At 42.4% G+C, this 19,122-nt stretch overlaps 1 protein-coding gene across 2 annotated transcripts; it reads right to left on the reverse strand.

Moving 5' to 3' along the window:
* Positions 1-299: 299 nt before the first annotated feature.
* LOC125022610 (PPARGC1 and ESRR induced regulator, muscle 1) lies at positions 300-8,681 on the reverse strand. Of its 2 annotated transcripts, none has more exons than XM_047609437.1 (4): positions 8,571-8,681; positions 3,809-7,557; positions 1,339-1,455; positions 300-1,129 (listed from the first exon to the last, which is right to left on the reverse strand). In XM_047609437.1, exons 2-4 carry the CDS (start codon positions 7,533-7,535, stop codon positions 1,014-1,016), a joined length of 3,960 nt encoding a protein of 1,319 aa, XP_047465393.1. In that variant the 5' UTR covers positions 7,536-7,557; positions 8,571-8,681; the 3' UTR covers positions 300-1,013. The 2 variants fall into 2 exon arrangements, with proteins under 2 accessions (XP_047465393.1, XP_047465388.1); XM_047609432.1 differs by having other exon boundaries at positions 8,492-8,656.
* Positions 8,682-19,122: the final 10,441 nt, after the last annotated feature.

A 19,122-nucleotide genomic window follows, 5' to 3' on the forward strand; every position in this document is an offset into this window, starting at 1 on the left:
TGATGCTTTCTGTTTTACAACTCAATGGTGCCACCTGCTGGAGAAATGTTGATCTTAATTCATCTTTTTAAATTCCCTCGAATTCAAAATTGTATTATGGTAAAATAAATAAATAAATAAAAAACATTACTGTGCTAGTCAATAGATTGAACTCATAATCTGCGTCCATACATAAGGATAATATTGCAAACTGTGAGACTCACGTTCAGGTTTGTCCATGAGTTTACGTCGCCCTCTAGTGTTGGAAAGTTTCAGCTTCATGTGTGAGAGCTGCTCCAATAACAGACACAGAACACAACTCAAAGATCCTCTTTACTGTAGTTGAACTGAGAGACATCAATGGCTCAGTGCAACATTTACAATAATTTACAGTCATCAACAAGTGATCTATGATGAAAATAAAATGCCCTTCACAGTTTATACTGGCACAGAATACTGTCCCCAGAATTAATTCAACCTTTTCAAGATTGCTGTTGCTACGTTGAATATTGTAACAGATGTCACCCCACAAAGTTAATTAATTACAATAAAGTAAAATTTTTTGCTTTTTATATATGCATTTGCTACATAAAAGTCGGCAATGGAAACAGACAGGCTCCATCCCAAATTCTTCTTCAACTTAATCCATTTATCACACATCCGTCTATCGTCTCATGTCTGCACAGCTCTGAGTAAACCTGACTCTAATCTCTTTTCAGCACTTACTGAAACATTATGTGCAAATGTCTAAAGCCTCCTTTCAGAAGAATTAACATGTCTCATCTTGCCTTTGGTCTTTTTTTTTTTTTTTTTTTTTTTTTTTACAGTTAATATGAATGCTTTCAGATGTTGAGGAGTCAAAGAGTCACCCATGATAGAAGCAAGGATCAAAATAACTAAATTAAATATAGAAAATATATATTTTAATTTCTATAGAAAGTCCAAAGATCAACACGTTCCTTGAAGGACTCGTCAGGTCTTCGTGGAAAAACTTACCATCAGTCAAACAATGATGTATTGAGAGGCAGAAAAGATCAAGAGTCACACAATGCGAGCTGCCGCAGTTTGGTTTCACTGGCCACCGCCTCAACTTTGACGTACCTGCGCAGGTATCGGATGGCTGACAGAGCGCTTACATTCGCCAGCAGAACTGTGTGAAAATGCAAAAAACGTGAAAAGAAATGTGTTGTACACTCCACACGTGTGAAATAACGACTAAAAGATTCAAATAAATTGACTTTAGCATCAAATTCAGGGTCAAACGTCTCCTGAACAGAAACAAGATGACTGAAAAGGCAGGCTATTTATAATTCTGAAAGATTTTCTTTTATATCGGGGTCCACAGATTAACGTACGTACCAGCCTTCCAAGCGTCTCCAACTTGTGGGTTTGCCGTCTTCAGCACCCACGAAGCGAACGCAATACAAACCAGACACATGTCCGACTGTCTGAGCGGCAGGAACGAAGCATCTAACCCTTCAGAGAGAGAATATCTTCATTCATTAAACCGTTCAAACCAATTCATACAAGATGATAGCATCCATTCACAGATCCACAGAGAAGTCCTGTGGGGCATTATAATTGGCTTTAACATACAAACAGCTGTCAAGGCTTCTTCTTCTGTGACACTATGACCTGGGTAATTCCTGTGTGAGGCTGCTTAATGCTACTGATGTTTGACTCTAGCTTATCTTATCTGTAAACCCTGAACATCAGATACCAAATGTTAAGCGCATTGGAGTTTTAGGAAGCGACATCTACAGTACATAAAGGCTTCTCGGGGATGAGGTAATTGCCCTTCACAGCCAAGCATAAATCTGAGCAGCTCCGCTGGCAGCTTAGAGAAGACACTCATTGAGTGAAGTCAAGTTATCACGTACTGCCATTCCTCAGAGCTTCGCCACTACGCGCCTTCAGCCCGTCAGTGTCGTCTGACAGCTGAAGAAAGAGAATCCGACCAGGTCATGAATGTAACAGCTGACCTTAATATGTTCCACATCACAAGTGTCCACGGGTGAGGAAGCAGAACAAACTTAACTGAAGAAGAGGTGACGTGAAGCAGGATTCGGTAAAAGCTTTAGCTCTTTATCTAGCGGCCTCTGGTAAAGATCCTGTCTGTACCTCATTCAAAATGTAAAGAGGGTTAGAGGTTAAAGAGGGTGTGCTGACCTTAATATGTTCCACATCACAAGTGTCCACGGGTGAGGAAGCAGAACAAACTTAACTGAAGAAGAGGTGACGTGAAGCAGGATTCGGTAAAAGCTTTAGCTCTTTATCTAGCGGCCTCTGGTAAAGATCCTGTCTGTACCTCATTCAAAATGTAAAGAGGGTTAAACTGTGACAATAATCATAGCAACTAGTTGTTGTTAGAAATGAAAGCAGTTTGGTTTTAACTGTTCCAAAAAGTCTTAATTCAAACTTGACAATAAAATAAAAAAATAAATAAAATGTTTGGCTCTTAACTCAATCTGGCTGCAAAAGAACTGACAGATGCACAGATTCAACAGCTTTGTGCAAGTGATGGATTCAGACTTATCTCTGAAGTTTGCTAACAGCAAATTCAAATCAGTTCTCATCCCCTCACTGAATAAAAACTGGTATCAGCTTAATTTGGACGATGCTGTAGATATAACGAATGGATGTTTTTTTGCCTATTCCTCAAATACTTATAAGACCTGCCAATTAATTAAAGGCATTAGCAAAATAGATTCAGATATAATACCAGATCCAGTTCTTGTTTTTTAAATAATATTTCTACATTCAGTGTTTACCTTTTATTCCCTGAATTTTCTTTTTTCAGACTAGACAGTTTTTATAAACACCAAAAACAAAATTAGCTTCCATATATTGAAGCTCTAGTCTAGTGAGTTCACATAAAGCTGATTAAGTTTGATGGAGTGGCCCCAACTCTATTAACTCTCTTAAAGAACAACAGCCTTTTTAATATAAATTACCAATGCTAATAGTTAAAATATACCCTGTAATTTCTGATTTACCACTGTTGATATAGAATCTGAATCTGAAATTACTAGGCACTTTTTTTTACTTCACACATTAGGAGCACATGTGGGTCTGTTGTTGGATGTTGTTTTGTATTTTTATTTTTGGACTACAGTAGTTTTTTTTCTAAATCTGATGCACACATCTATTTGACACTGTTTAATGTATGTGCATATTGTCCATATACCTAATAATAAATATATATAAAAAAAAATTTAAAAAGCTATGGAAGAGCAGGAGGTGGTGGCGGTGGTGTGGCCTCACAAAAAGAAAGTCTGGGGCTTTTCAGTTTTCAGTACAGGGCTGGAAGTCTCTGCCTGTCTAGGTTTTGTTCACAGTCTGTAGACACGTGCGTTCAGTTAACTGGTGATCCTCTATTGGCTGTCTGTGTGTGTCTGTGTGAGCGAGTGGTTGCTTGTCTTTCTGTTTTAGTCCTGCGATTAACTGTGAACCAGTTCAGGGTGTAACCTGCCTCTCACCCAGTGTCATTTAGGATAGGCTCCAACGGAGGAGGATCAACGGTAATAGACAATGGGTAATCTGTCTATGGAGCTGTGATATTTACTCTGCTTTAAAGCTGGATCACAGTCTTCTAACTGTGGAAATGTCTCTTTGCTGTTTCAAAGAAATTAGTCAGACACACACTCCAGCACACACCATATGTGTTAACAATGTTTGTGTAATTACTCTCAGGTCCAGAGGAGGGAGACAAAAGTTTTGCACTGCAGCTTTAACTCCAGAAATAGAAACCTGCAAACTTATTCTACCACTGCACACCCAACGTTTAAGTATAGCTGATGCGTGCATCACTGTGTGGAAGTGGACTTACTCGGATTTGAAACGATCGTCTGTAAGTCTTCGTATCTGAAAGGCTGCTGTGCTAGTTGCTTCGAGATCCTCTCCTCCAGGTAGTAGAGCAGTGGATCGGGAAGCATCACGTCTTGATTTCCCAGTGCGTTGAGGGGAACCCTCCTCTGGTGGTATGTGCTGCTTTGTCTCACAGACACAAGGGACAGAGAGTCAGAACCCTCCCTCTGAACTGTAGATGCTGTTAAATTGATGTTCCTGAAGGAGAAAGTTGTTTTCCAGAAGAGATCCTGCCTGAGGTCGCTATCTGTGAAGAAATTCTCATATATGTCTCCAGAAATGTGAGTTGAGCTCGCTTTACGGGTGAACCTGGTGACCACCCTAACAGGACCGTGGCTGTCTTCATCATCAGACTCTGGAGAGGAATCGTCAGATGAGGAGGACGCAAAGAAGTAATCATAAGCCTCTGGGTACTGAAGATTTCTGTTAGCTGCGCGGGAGCAGGAAAAAATAGGAATACGCTTGTCTTTGTCCTTATCATCAGATGTGGTGAGGGGGTAGAAGAAGCTTTCTGTATCAAATTCTGAGAAAAAATGCTCATACGTTTCAGGGACTGACGTTCCATCAATGTAGACAGGGGTTGTGTTATCTGTAGGCGGTGGGCTGGGAACAGATTGTTTTCCTCCAAACAGGTACTGAAATATATCACTGAGAGAGATTCTGTAGCTGTCATACAAAGAGGAGGAGTCTACGCCTTTGTCTTGCCGAGGTACAGATCCCTCATCGAAATATTCTACTTTTTCTGAGTCTCCTTCATCTAAAGCTTGTAAAGCTTCACATTTCCGTGCGTGGCCGAAAGACTCAGAATCCAAGGCATGTAAATTGCGCACGCTGACATTTTTGGAAATCTTCCTGAGGCGCGTTTGAGTCGTTTCCGAGAGCACAGGTTGGGAAGCGTCAGTCACAGACGTCAGCATCATATTCTCTGGGTAAATATCTGGGACAGGTTCACTCTCCCACATGACGCCTCTTGAAGAGGAAGGATTGACTGCGATAACAGAATCCAGACTTGATCCTCCAGGATCAGGGACACTGGAGGAGGAGTCCTTGCCGATTGGCTCGGGCTTGGACTCATTTATTTGAGTAAGACCGCTTGAATCTGTCGTGTCGGCCTCCTCCCTTTCCTGTAAAGGCGGGAGGGAGCAGGGCGGAGGAGTTTTGCTGCTCATTCTTAGACCCAGAATGTCATTTATGGTCAGCTTCTCCATCTCATTCCAAAAAGAGGACATGGCAAACACTGAATTCAGCGCCTTTTCAGGTTTGGGTTCAGCTTTGGAGGTTGTGACGGCTTCTTCTGCTCCAGCCAGTAAATCACATTTGGATTCTGGGTGGCTTCTGGGCCCAGACGTGGAGTCTCCTCCTTGGGAGTCCGTCTCGTCCTTTTGTTTTGCTACGATTATCTCTTTACTCTCTCCTTTACCTCCAGTCTCCTGTTCACTAACGGATGAACAGAAACTTGTTGACATGTCTGTGAAATTTCCGTTAGACAGCGAAGTGACAGATTCTGTGTCCAGTGTGCAGCACGATGATACATGTGTGATATCTGAATGGCTTGTCAGTAAGTCAGACAGGGATGATTTAGTTTCTGTTGACGCTTCTAACTCATCTCTTTCAGCGTTTGTATCGATCTCTGATGAACTAATCTCTAATTCAGATGAAGTTTGAACCTCCGCAGGACGTTCATTTTGCTCTGCCGTGTGATTTATTTCCGAACTGTACAGACTTTTGAGAAGATGACTTTTATCAGATGATGAATTGATACAATCAATTGACGTTAAACTGGGTTGGGCCACTTCATTACTGACCTCATCTAGAAATGGACCGACTGTGGGTTTGAAACGCTTGGGTTTTGTGTTAATAGCATCACAAGCGATTCCTGGAGTTGCAGACGGAGGAAACTGAGTAATTTCTAGTGTAGAGCTATATTGGCCTGCGCTGTGACACTCAGTTTCCAACTGCTGTCGGGGCTCAGCCTCATTTTGACGCAGTGTGCGCTCGTCTCTGCCAGAATTTCCAGCCTCTTCAGCCAATACTGACTTAGCAGTGGATAGTCTGTCATTCTGGCCGACCTCCACGGCAGGAGCATTTGATTCTTGTAAAACGCTGTGAGTTATAGATTTGACCTCTGCTGCACGACATTTTTCACTTTCACATCCGATATCAGAGTGGTTTATTTGATCAGACTGCTCGAGACAATCTGATTTAATGTCCTGTCTTTGTATTTCTCTGGTCAAGTCTGATTTAACAGTTACACATTCGGTAAGTGAACATTTATCAGGGTATTCCTTGAGTCCAGCTGATTCTTCTACCTGTATCTTGCAGGGTGGTTGTACACTGGTTTCTACATTATCACTTCTGTCTTCATTAACATCAGTGTGACCCATTGGGGTCACTGACCTACTATTAGTTAAAGTATTTTCTGATCCCATATACTTTTTCTGTCTAACTACACACTCTGGCAAATTTTGATATTTACCGTCGCGTGAAAGGGCAGAGCTGAAAAGGTGATTTACTTTCATATCCTTATCAGATACATTCAGTGGGAAATTGCTGGAGGTAGAAAATGGACTTAGAGGAGGCGTGAAGTTTTGTTGTGGTTCACTTGGATAAAACGAATTGATGTCATCAAACGAGGCTCCTCTTAAGGAATACCGCTCCTCCTCTGAGTCACTGATCGGCCTCTCGTATCCATGCCCGCTCTCGCCCGGCTCCATACTCAGCCGTCGCTTCTTTCTCCTCTTCCTTTTAACAGAGGCAGACGGGGACGACTCCTGACTCCGTGCTTTGTTTGTACTTGTTGCGTCTAATCGTAATAGGTGAGTGGGGTGCTCGTCCCTCCCCGAAACATTTGTCACCACTTCTGGATTACTGATGACATCTTTAGTTAAAATAAACTGACTCGTTAACACGCCTCCCAGCTTGTTGTCATCCGGAGTCGTGCGTGTCTCCACGCTGTTATCGTGGGGAGTTGTTCCTGCGCTAACTCTGACCGCCGAGTCGTGAGAATGATTCTGCTGTGTTGCCTCATTTATTCTGGTTTCTGTGCTGCCTTCCTCTCTGATGAATAACTCTATTACAGCTGGTTTGTTAGTCGAGAGCACTGCAGCTGTAGGTTCGGGAAAACTGTGGAACTTTTTCATTGTGTTTAAATTCCTGGTGGTGTCTACAGGCCTGACGTTCTGTTGGCCAGCTGTTTTTTCAGCCGTGTCGGGCAGAGAGTTTGACTTTGGGATGTTTTTTGGTGAGACGCTCCCACTGGCTTGTTGCCCATCGTTGCACTGCTCCTCCTTGCTGCTTTTTCCAAGTCTCCCTTGGCTTGGCTCGGCCTCGGTGAGACTTTTCAGCCTTTCAAAGAACATGTTGACCGTCTGCAAGTGTATGTCCTCCTCACTGCCCGAGAGGACGTTCTCCATTCCACCGATGCCGTGCTCACTGAGGTAATGCTCCACAGGAGTGCCCTCACAGTCTGGTGGGCCGTCGATGGGTCGTTCGGCCACTGAAAGGCCTGCCGTTGGGTCCTCTCTCTGAGCCTTCTTAGCGAGAATGGACCCCGCGTCGTCAATGTCACTCATGCCCGAATCATCCAAACCTGCTAGCGAAGGAGGAAGAATATTGCACTCTTCGCATTCTGCAAAGAAGCACTGCCAGTCGCGGTCAGAGATCTCCACACTGTACTCAAAGTCCTCCATTTATACATGGGCTCATTACAACCTGCAAAATGAATGAAAAGACTATTGATGAGTAGATGAAATAGTTTGCACCCTTTACTGATTTCTTTTCTTCTTTTTTTTTGGATATTTGCCAATTTAAAGACAAAAATAGCACACGTAAACACAAAATGCAATTTTTAAATGAAGGTTTTTCTTATTAAGGCCTGATCAAGACCCTGTGCATCTCTTGCAGTGGAACATAATATTTATTCCAGAGGTTCACGGGCTGATGTGAAAACTTTTCCTAATGAGTTGAAGAATTACACAAAAGAATATGAGCTATGCCACACAGATCTACGAAGCATTATAGATAATTATTTAATACTACTGATTAGCGCTTCCAAATGCATTATATTGGGAAACAGCAACAAAAGGTGCATCACATGAATTAAGATCTTCTCAGAACACATACCTGAGAAGCGTATTAAAAGCCTGAATACCAGATATTAAACTGCCGCAAGTGAAATAAATAGATATAATAAGAGATTAATAAATGGATTACAAAGACAAGACTTAGACTTAAACAGACGATGACCTAATGATCCACAAGGGATATTAATTGGTCAAAGTAGCTTAATTGTTACAAAACAATCAGTCTGCTGGAGAATGAGCTCCTCTGTCCCTAGTGGATGGGATGGATTGTCCATAATGGAGACGAACGACTCCAGCTCCCCACCAATAACAGGTCCTTCCGGATCAATATGTTGATCCTACTGATGTCTTTTTTGTTGATACTACTCCTCGAACAAAGCACAGCAACGCACAGTGCACTCGCTATAACAGACTGAGAGAGAGACTGTAGTAAAACAATGCTCACACTAATTTTGTTTTAAACGCTAGTGCCACCTCTGTAGCATGAAACATGATAAAAACGTAATAGGTATAATAAAGAGTAATGTAAATGTTTATATTTCTTCACTCACTCATTCACTTACGTAAAATTAAAATGTTAAAACTGTCCTTCGTATTTGTAGCTGTACTTGCTGTACGTGCAGATCCAAACCGGCGTCCTACCTGTCCTGTTTCAGCTGTGATCCTGGTCTACAGGAGACGAAGGTCAGGAAAGTCTCAGCAGGAGCATGTTGTATGTCCTCGGGTGGGTGTTCTCATACATGAGCGTGCAGCACGGCAGGCCCCATGATTTGATAAATATAGAGCGGTGCTTCTGATCACGTAATACACGCAGTGTTCTCACAGCAGTCGTCTCCAACAGAGGTATAACATTACGTGTATATTAATAGATTCTCCACGAGCAAACTACTGAACTTTATAATAGCACTATTGTTTTGTTTGCACACTGCTGAAATCTGTACTCGATTTCTTTCTGTACTATTTGCTCATTCTGTGTAACGGCGACCAAAGAGCTCAGAAGTTATATACAGCAACATCCCTGGCAGCTGCTGCAGCACCAGTCTCTCAGCAGATACTGGGTCATGTGAGGTGTGTGTCAGTCAGCTGATACCTCGCTGCTGTGTCGTCATGTGGGGACACTGGAGCTGAATCTTTCCAGACATTGCAGGAGAGCCTGAAAGGCGTAGAGAAGAAACTGGAGCTACACCAGTTGGGTCTCATGTGCGTTCTGAGCCTGAACAAGAGGATATATCTCCCAAATATCAGAAGAATACTAAACTGATTCTTCGTGTTCTGAAACATAAATGTGTTTCTCTTTATTTCTCTATTATTATGTGTTCAGCCTTTTTCAGAAGGTCATCTGGATGAATTTAAGAGTTTAAAAAAGAATACTATGTCAGATGATTTTCAAAGATGCTTTCACAATCTGGAAAACCAAAATACTTTACTATTAGCTTATCCCTTATAAATGATTTAAGAGTACCACTTACAGCTTCTAAAAGCTTTATACTCTGGAGCAGCAAATCACAATTCTCACGGATGTTAAATCTTAACTGGATGTTTTTCTCTGATATGTAATTTTCGGGGGAAAATCTAATTTATAGTTGACAAGTGAACATTCTCAGCGGGATGCTTCTGGGATTCATGTAACTCACGATCAAAAGAAATGCGTTCCAAAAAGATCTGCGTCATTTCATTTCAGAGAGTAGAAAAAGAAGCAAAAAAAAAAAAGACGCAAACATTTTATCTTTTTGTTGGATGTTCCAGTCAGCGGAATGATTTGACACTAGAAAGTTGTTCTCACATCAAACTGAAGCCTCTGGACAGCGTTAACATGCATTTGTATGAGCACCTTGATTTTACTAGTATGGCATAAACAATCACTCAAATGAGTGTTTATTAAGCGTTTATTTATTGAGGATTCATTGATCAAAATGTACAGTTTGGATGGCAGATCATGAAACTGCAATTTTAAATAATAAAGCAAGTGGTCCATCTAAGAACTTAATAAAAAAGAAAATGCGCAATTCCCGGTAATGCACCACTTTGAACCTGGATTTTTCCGATAAACGGATTATTAAATGAGTAATGAATAACTAATAATTAACCAGTATTACTAGTATATGTTTTGATGGACGCCATGGGAGTCGGCTGAAATGACAGCACAGATGTTGGGCTAAAACCTGAGTGTTTTTTCTGCATGAATGTGAACTGTGCCATTAAGGGAGGATGGCTTATCTGCGGATGGGCTTGAGCCTTTGTTTACAGCTATCGGTTAAGACTTAGCAAAGACAATGTGATTACGGGGCCATCCTCACAGTCAAAATGTCACTGACACTAAAAGATGCCAAGATAACCAATCAGTCTTGATCTCATTATCTGCTCTTAAACTGTCCTTAACAGATGCCTAATGTGCCTTAATTGCAGCTGAATGTACTGATTAATTATACTCGCCTAGAAAAAGAACACCTCACGTGATATATCTGACTTCCCGCTGACAGTGCAGCTATAAATACATACATAACTAGAGTTAAACTAAAGATTTCAAAAATAAGAAATCTTGTATTTACAAAAGCCCACATCAGCCTGATCCCCTCACAGTGTCCCTCAGCTTTGGGAATTTGCATCCCACACTTTCACAGGCTTTGACTACGGCCTTTATTTGCCTATTTTTCATCACTATAGATATTTATGAGAAAACAGACCCTCTAATTAGCCACACCACAGCCTGGGATACGTGCCCAAGAGGGCCCTCTCAATTCATCAGCCGTGATAAAGGGAGACAAGCCAGGGCCTGTGTGGCTACGGCACCTGGGGCAGCGGGCCGTTTTGACACGGGTGGGATTCTGTTTCCATCAACAGGATTAGGCTCTTATGGGGCAGTTTGCGGAGTTAAGATTGGAATCTGTTTGGGCTGTTTCACAGCTGCTAATGCGACAGAATTTCACCCTAATTGTTTACCACGTCAGGTCCGGCAATTCAGCGTTAATTAAACAAAGCCCGGTAAACAGACGCATTCAACACCAGCTCAGCGTCGCGGTGTTTAAACAGAGGGGAGCTTGTGTTTGGTCCCGTTACCAAGCATCCCCGGCTTGGTGGCATCTTTTGTGTTAAACGCGGGTGCAAAGTCTTAATTATAATTAAGTTTAGAAAACAGAAGACAGGAGATTCGTGTTTTGGATGTTTGAGGACTGTTTAGAAATTTACAAATGCCACACAGGTTGATGTGGACCCTTCATAGGAGGGGAGTTAGAAGTGAAACAATGAGAGAAAGCAGTGCTTAACATCATATAGGTATAAATGTAGTAATGATCAAGAAAATGATAATCATCACTATACATGCCTGCCTTTACAGGCATATGAACTCAAGTGAAATCCCATTCTTAATTCATAGAGTTTAATATGACGTCAGCCCACCTTTGCAGCTATAACAGCTTCAACTCTTCTGGGAAGGCTTTCCACAAAGTTTAGGAGTGAGTTTATGGGACTTTTTGACTATTCTTCCAGAAGCACATTTGTGAGGTCAGACACTGATGTTGGACAAGAAGGCCTGGCTCACAGTCTTCTCGTCATCTAACTCATCCCAAAGATGTTTTATCAGGTTGAGGTCAGGAATCTGTGCAGGCCAGTCAAGTTCTTCCTCGTCCACGTCTTTATGGACCTTGCTTTGTGCAATGGTGGACAGTTGTTGAAACAGGAGGGGGTCATCCCCAAAAACCGCTCCCACAACATTGGGAGCATGGAATCATCCAAAATCTCTTGGTATGCTTAAGCATTCAGAGTTCCTTTCACGGGAACAAAGGGGCCACGACCAGCTCCTGAAAAACAAACTTCACACTTGGCACAATGCAGTCAGACAAGTACCGTTCTCCTGGCAACCACCAAACCCACATTGGTCCACCAGATTGCCAGAGAACGTCTCCACTGCTCTGGAGTCTAGTGGCGACGTGCTTTACACCACAAGGCCACATAAAGTTTGGAGGTCTGTAGCCACTGACTCTGCAAAAAAGGTGGTGACCTCTGTGCACTGTGTGCCTCAGCATCCACTGAGGAACGCGCACTGTGGAAAGCGCATGTGGCATTTAAGGGAGAAAGTCTTAATATATTGTACATACTGTTTCTGTTTAGTATTCTAAATGACACATACAGTCTATTTATTCCAAAGTATTAAAGTTGGAAATAGATTTTTGCAACTTGTCTTCTTCTTTCAATATAATCAACTGCCAGCTGTGTATTAGCAATCGATTATTTTTTATGGAGTAGTCAGCTTTCCAGTTCTCCCTGAGATTACACCTTTGTCAAATGTGCCTGACTTCAGATTTTACATGTGTGTTAAAGGTGCACTTCGTGTTAATACCAGGAACTAGTCTAGTCCCTCTGTATAACTTAAAATGGTGGTACCTGGCGTCTGAGCCAGCCTGCAGGAGGATTAGTAAGAGTCCTGACAATGGTGAGATTCGATCAGGCACACTAACAAAAGATTATTGTCCTCACCTCAAATGTCACCAACAACACAGCAGTATCAGCGCACTGAGTTGTTTGGGGATCATGTCAGTCCACCAAGTCTACTCTGAAGAATTTAGGACATCTCCCCCCAGGCTATAGCAACGAGGCTTTGCCTCCTGTTAATGAACACAGGCCGTGGATGGTGGGTTTAGCCTAATTGCTCCCTCCAGCTGTAATAACAATGATAATAATAATAATACTAAAGTAACTCTGGTGATGACTTTATAACAATATGCCTCATTAATTTGACACAGAACAGCTATAACAGACGCTTCCGTTTGGAAATGCCGCATGCAGGACTCCATCTTCACCACAAGATGGCGATTAACAACCACAGTTTACCACCAAACTGAACTCTGCCACATGAGGCTCCTCTAATGTCTTAAGACTGTAGCTTTAGTCTTCACTAGTTCATGTAAGCAGTACAAAAAAATAAAGGTTTTAAAGGATTCACCTGAACAGCATCAGAATGGGCTCTGATCAAATTGGAACAAAATTTTTTGAGATCTCCTCTGCAATGCATTAACAAAAAATAGCAAAAATACTTTGGAAGTTGATGGTTAAGTTCCACTTAGTAACTCAGTAAGACATCAGCATGCGCAAAAGCAAGGCCTGTCCTATAGTTAAGACACATAGGATGTTAACAAGTATCTAAACAGCATTTAAATTATTATAAATAATTCCATCTCACTTCTGTAAATAGAGAAACCCAATGCTGCACCTTTTAAAAGGCAACCCTTTTCTATATGAAAAAAATAAAATAAAATCTAAATGTTTGTGCGTTATAGTGAAAAACAGTTGGCAACTCTCAGGCATGTCTGTGGTTCTCCATGTATTGTCATTGGCTCCTTGTGCATCTCGGGAACATATTAAAATGCACAACTCCTTCTCCAGTCCAGTCTCTGTGGAGTCGTAAATAAGGATCTACGTGCTAAACCGCTAACAACTTTGTTAATGCTAAATGCCTGAGCTCAAAAAAACACACATATGGTTAAATTAGAATATTCATATATTCCCTTAAGATCACTGGGTGTGTGTGCGTGTGTGTGGGTCTATAATCTTTCTATGCTACATATTGTTGTTGGAAACTGAGCAGACTTGCTGAGAGCTATTTGCTAGCCTGCAGCTAAACATACAGCTGCACAAATAGTTTCTTTCACAGCGCGCAAAGTCAACCCCAGCTGCATTCATCAGCTCGCTGATGAAGCCTATTGGTTCCATCTACACCACTTCCTTTCCCATCTCGATTAGGCGTGCAACCACATTACTACACATTAGCTGGTGTCAAGGTATTTTTAGACCCCCAGACAGCTGGTTGAATTCTTGTTTCAGGCAGTTTGACTCCTTTCGAACAATTTGTCCCTCTTTTTTTTTCTTCTTCTTCCCTTACAGCTGAAGCGATTGTAAAGGAAGCCAAGTGAGATCTCCACATTAGCTGAACAGTGAACAATTAAGGCAGCAGACACATGACATCAGTTAATAGCCTGAGGTGCGCGTGGTGACCCTGGCTGACTCTGGCCCGTCTCTGTCTGTCCTGGCCACATGCAGCCCTGAAGGCCTCATCAGCTGGGTCAGTTAGTGAAACACAGCTTACACTGTTCATCAAAAGCTTTGATAGTGACAGTGTGAATAATATCCACTGGTCTGGGCCCATACATTGAATTCAAGTTAGAATTAATCACTTCTTCCACCAACTTCTTAAATATGTTGATATTATCAATCATTAAATATGAGACATTTTTTAGACAACATATTACATATTTTCCCAAATTTGGTTATGCCTAAAAGCAGTAAAGACCCTAACATACTCACCTTAGAGGTGTAGAATGACAAGTTTGTTTTCATTCTCCTTGGACGGTATCCCATCTTCGTCCTGACTGTCTGTACCTCTCCGCACGCACGCCTGAAAAGCTGTTTGCTCTGAGTTAACCATACGGCAGGCCGTGTGAGAAATCATTCTTCTCTAGCGGGACTCCTTAGGTTAATAAGTTATCAGAGGACAAAGAGCTGACAAGCCCACTGCCACAAACCCAGCGATGGCCTTCCTTCCTTTGGCCCGGGTCACAGAGGTTATCAGTGACAGGGGAACAATAGGAAGTGGTAAGACCAATCTCACAGCCCTCCCGTCTGTCCAGAACTCTCATCACAGGGGACACACACAGACTCCCGTGCTGTCACAGCCACAGCCGGCCTGTCACATAGCATGAAACAGCCCTTTGACCTCTCATTTATTACTTCTTTAAGATTGCTGCCAACAATCACGAACTGGTTCGACCGTCTATTTAATGCAGCTGCAGAGAATGCATGACCCACCAGCAAAGACAATTTGGTAAGTTACAGCGTGCACATGTCGATGGGAGAATATGTGACTTGCAGATGTTTCAGAGTTACTGCACAAATGTGCATGACGAATGTGAATGGAAGAGGGGAAAAAACGGAAATCAGACCATCTGCATTTCTTTTCATGCTTTTCAAGAATGTTTCTCCTCCGCAGCATTAGTCACTGGGGACTTTGTTGCTTTTATGTAACATATAAAGAACAGGCATAACATTATGGTCATCTTCTTTATATTGTAGGTCTCCCTGGTGCCTCCAAAAACAGTTGTGACTCATCAGAGAACGGACACGGGCCTTCTGAGATGTTGGCCTCTGTGGTTGAGGGGGGGCCCTCTGTGGATCAGGCTCATTCCAGTGCTTCCCACAGATGCTTGATCAGTTTGGGATCAAGGGAATTTAGACGCCAGGTCAACACCTTGTGCTGATTTTTTTTTTTTTTTGGTTTGTTTGTTTTTTAGTTGCGTGTCTGTGTCAGCCTGTATCCTGCCTGGGGATGGCTGCTGCCATGAAGGAGTGTCATTACTATGGGGTGGGGGTGTCTGGTCCAGCCTAGGTGGGTGGTGCATGTCTATCTAACACCCACATTAATGTCAGGTTCAAAAGTTTCTCATTAGAACATTGAATTGTCACAAGATGGTCGATGTTATTTACTTCTCCTGTCAGTGGTTTTAATGTTGTGGCGGAACAGTGTGTAAAGAGCAGGTGTTGAAATGATGAAACACAAACCAGTGAATAGTAACAGTAGTTTAAATTTGCATTACATAAGCAACTGTTTGCTAACAAATTGCTGGCAAGGTTGATTTCTGGACTAACTTTGAACAACTTTCAAGAAATTCCATATTGAGGGTTATATAAAAGGGATGGGTGACATCGGTCCCTAGTTAGCATGATATATGCAAACTCTCAGACACACCAAAGGGACATGATAGAACTACAGACAACAAATGTTGTGTCGATATCTTGGTCAAAAGCTATGGTCACAGACAATCACCGACAATCCAACAGATGCCAAAAGTTGCCTTGGAATGTCTTAAAGTCACTAATGGCTACTCTACTCCAACTATCAGACAGACTGTCGTGGTGGACGTGGACTTAACATTCATGAGAAGTGAGAAACGGGACTGCAAATGAAGCCTGCAAGACATTCAAATAGAAAACTTAAAGACATTTATGCAGGTTTAAGTAACATTTTGAATGTGGGAACAAAATGATCTGCCAACTTTGCCTTCAATCTTCAAAACTTGTTAAGTGAATTTGGTATGAACATCTTAGAAGTTCTCAGCAGACACATGTCTGTTTAAATGTCAAAAGTTTTTTTTTAAATGCATGTTTAAAATACCTTCAGTGTCACTTGTCAGGAGTCAGTTTAGAGTTAACTCTGTAACCATGAGGTAATGGGCTCATAAGGGGCATCTCAGCCGTTGTAAAAGTGTTATCTTTAGATTTGGGCTGTAACATAAACACAGAGTAGTGTTTTCAGGGTGTCTCCTCTCCAGTAAGGAAAAGGCGTATGACACAGGTTGCAACCTTGTCAAAACCAGCCCGTAAATCACAGCATTTCAGTGCATGTCCTCCAGCTAATCCTGCACGGAGTCTAATTCAAATGGTTGTCTGCGTGTGCCGTGCCCTGCTGCCCTCTGGATCTGAGTCAGCTGGGTGGTGTGAGAGGGCGTTAGGCTGCTTAAGGCATCGGCCATCCCCTGAGTAACCTCAGCCTCGGCTTAGTCACTGGCGAGAATGAGCGAGGGAGCCTCCTCCCTCCACTGTAAAAAACAAAACAAAACTGTCACTCCACAACTAATTTGTGGTTTAAGAACTGCATGTTTCCTCCGACAAATGTGCAGCTTGTGGATCACCCACCGTGTTTAAATGACTCTTCCCTAAAACCACTCGGTGCCCAAGGTTATCAATGAGTGGTGAGGTAAGCCCCAGCGCTTACCTCCCCGGTTTGTTTAACCACAGCTGGTTGTTTGTTGCCTGACATTTGTTAATGATGCGTCGCTCCGAGGCTGAATGGTGCATTCTTGCATCGACACTTCAGATGTTTTTAACTCTTTTGCCATTGAGGTCCAGAAGACTGTGGATCAAGTAGGACTGAAAGGCAGCTAAATTAACACAACCAGTCTGTCAATGCTGGCCTTTGCCGCCTGAGAGTGTGGAAGAATTTGCATTGAGGCCACACCATTCATGTTACAATACGGCAGGTCCCTGACAAGAGCTCCTGTGCTCGTCTGGGTCTCGGAGAGTGCGGCTCTCCAAGGAAAGAGACTCTTCACTTGTGTGACGCCAGAGGCCAAATGGAGAGCTTAGGTAACAAGAGGCAAGTTGAAGCTTATTTGCTTGGTGGTAGCCATAAAAGAACGGCTAATAAGAAGCGCCGGCTGATGCGTCCCCCTACTTAATAAGGCGCAACCAAAGGAAGCGGTCAGAGGTCGGTGTTATCAGTGCCATCAGCTACTAAAACCCCTCAGAGCGGCAACCTTTTCACACTGTAGAATAATCAGCTCTGACTCTCAAGGCATCTTTCTCAAGCAGACTAGTCTGAGAGCAATATTTTCAGTCGGTTACCGACACAAATCGCAGTGGACAAGGTGTTAGTAACACAAACTTCCATTAGCGTTGCTAAATACATAGTCAGAAATAACCTGTGCAATCCCCTTGCTGGTGACTCAACAAAATGGTTTTCATTTCTAGGATGGGACTTAGCAGAACAAATACATCAAATGACTGTGAGAAAGCGTGGAAGCCATTTTTGGCCTCACCCGATGACACCTAAATGACAAATTTATGAATCAGGCTGCTTTGTGATATTGGTAAGTTTTCCTTCTGTATTTTTTCTGTACCGACCAAGGTTTTAATCCCCCTCTCAGGGCTTTCATTTTTTTTGTGTGTGTGTGTTTCTTGTCTTTTGTTTTGTTTTGTTTTGTTTTTTTGTTTTTTTTAGCCACATCCTTGACAGTATCATGAGACAGAAGGCACTTGACTAAGTGCGAGTGTTGTGTTTATCCATATATAGCCTCTGTCTCTCTTCATAATATTGTAGATGTAGTTTGTTTCTCTATTTCAGTTTAAAAACAAGAACAGTGGTAACATTGTAAAGGGAAGTTCCACAATTGTACAGTTTTAAAATGTGTAAATTTTACACGTAGCTTTAAAATTTCTCATCTTTCCTGACACAAACCTTTTTTTAAACAATATTTAAAGATGTATAAAACCTATGTTTTTCTATCTTCTGCTTGTGTGAGCGTGACGCTACTTATAATGGAAACTTTGGATGATTTTGACTCTTCAGTAGAAACAGGAAGAGTAAAGTCCACTAAGATTGATGATTAAAACCCAACACAGCTTTGTTTTAAGGGAGATAAAAATATAAATAAATAAATTAGAAAGCAAATCTTCCACCTGACATCAGGATCTAGTGAAAGAAACACCTGCAGCTCCTGGTGGTGAGGTCACAGCTCTGCCTGGGTTCACTGCAAGTTCTCATCCTCTGTGCTTGTTAAACCACAGTGGACTGCAGCAGTGTTGTAATACCAGTCGACGCCTATGCAAACAGGCAAAATCTCGGGGGCTGGCGTTTTTTTTTTTCAACCGCCTGTAATCTCGCATGTTTGTGCTGTCTCCGTCAGATCCAGACAAAGATTCTTTATGTTGCAAAATTGCTCTGCATTATTTCATCACCGAACAATTATATTTTGTTTCGTCTGTGGTGTAATTTTTCACCACAGACGCAGTTTTGCTTTGAATGTTGCCGCCTACACCGTGTTCTTCAGAATAATTACACTGGGAAAACCCACAGAGGGTCCTGAGGGTCAAAATGAAAGTTTCTTTATATGTGTGAGCACTTGTGACTCAAAAAGCTGGGGTGATGGGTGCTTGGAAGAAACCATATACTTGAGCAACTCGGCGTACTTCAATTTTAATCAAACTACACAGAGCATGGCATGCTGGGAGAAAGCCTCCCCCCACCGTAGCCTGGGAACATGCCAGCTTGTCTTGAGAACTTCCAAACAATCACTTTTTCCCGTCCTCCACTCTCTCAGAGCTCCCACTGTGTTGTAATATAACCTTAGAAGGGGGTAGCAGGTCTGTGAGAGGTTAGTGCTGTCAGTGGGTACATTATAGCAGAGGCTGCCGGACCAGCCACACGATATTACTAAATACTAGCCGTCGCTTTGAGGTTGCTGAGGTGAACTGCTCGGTTTTGGCAGGTGGGGAGCCGGGCGGGGCTCCGGCTTTCACAGTGGGTCCTGGTTGATTAAAAGTGTTTCAGCACAGTGGTGACCGGTGCTACCCAACTGCTTGCCATGAGGAGAACGAACAGCGTCGTATATTACTGCGATCGGCTGGGACCAGCGAGTGTTCCCACATC

The sequence above is a fragment of the Mugil cephalus genome, chromosome 1, assembly GCF_022458985.1.
Source record: "Mugil cephalus isolate CIBA_MC_2020 chromosome 1, CIBA_Mcephalus_1.1, whole genome shotgun sequence".
In the NCBI taxonomy this organism is placed as follows: Eukaryota; Metazoa; Chordata; class Actinopteri; order Mugiliformes; family Mugilidae; genus Mugil; species Mugil cephalus.

Bases quoted from the DNA above. Each gene is read 5' to 3' on its own strand.
- LOC125022610 (XM_047609437.1), bottom strand. From the start codon at position 7,535: ATGGAGGACTTTGAGTACAGTGTGGAGATCTCTGACCGCGACTGGCAG. The intron at 1,456-3,808 runs GTAAGTCCACTT...CTCTCTCTGAAG, and splicing joins GACGATCGTTTCAAATCCGA to GGTTAGATGCTTCGTTCCTG. The intron at 1,130-1,338 runs GTACGTACGTTA...ATTTTCACACAG, and splicing joins TGGAGACGCTTGGAAGGCTG to TTCTGCTGGCGAATGTAAGC.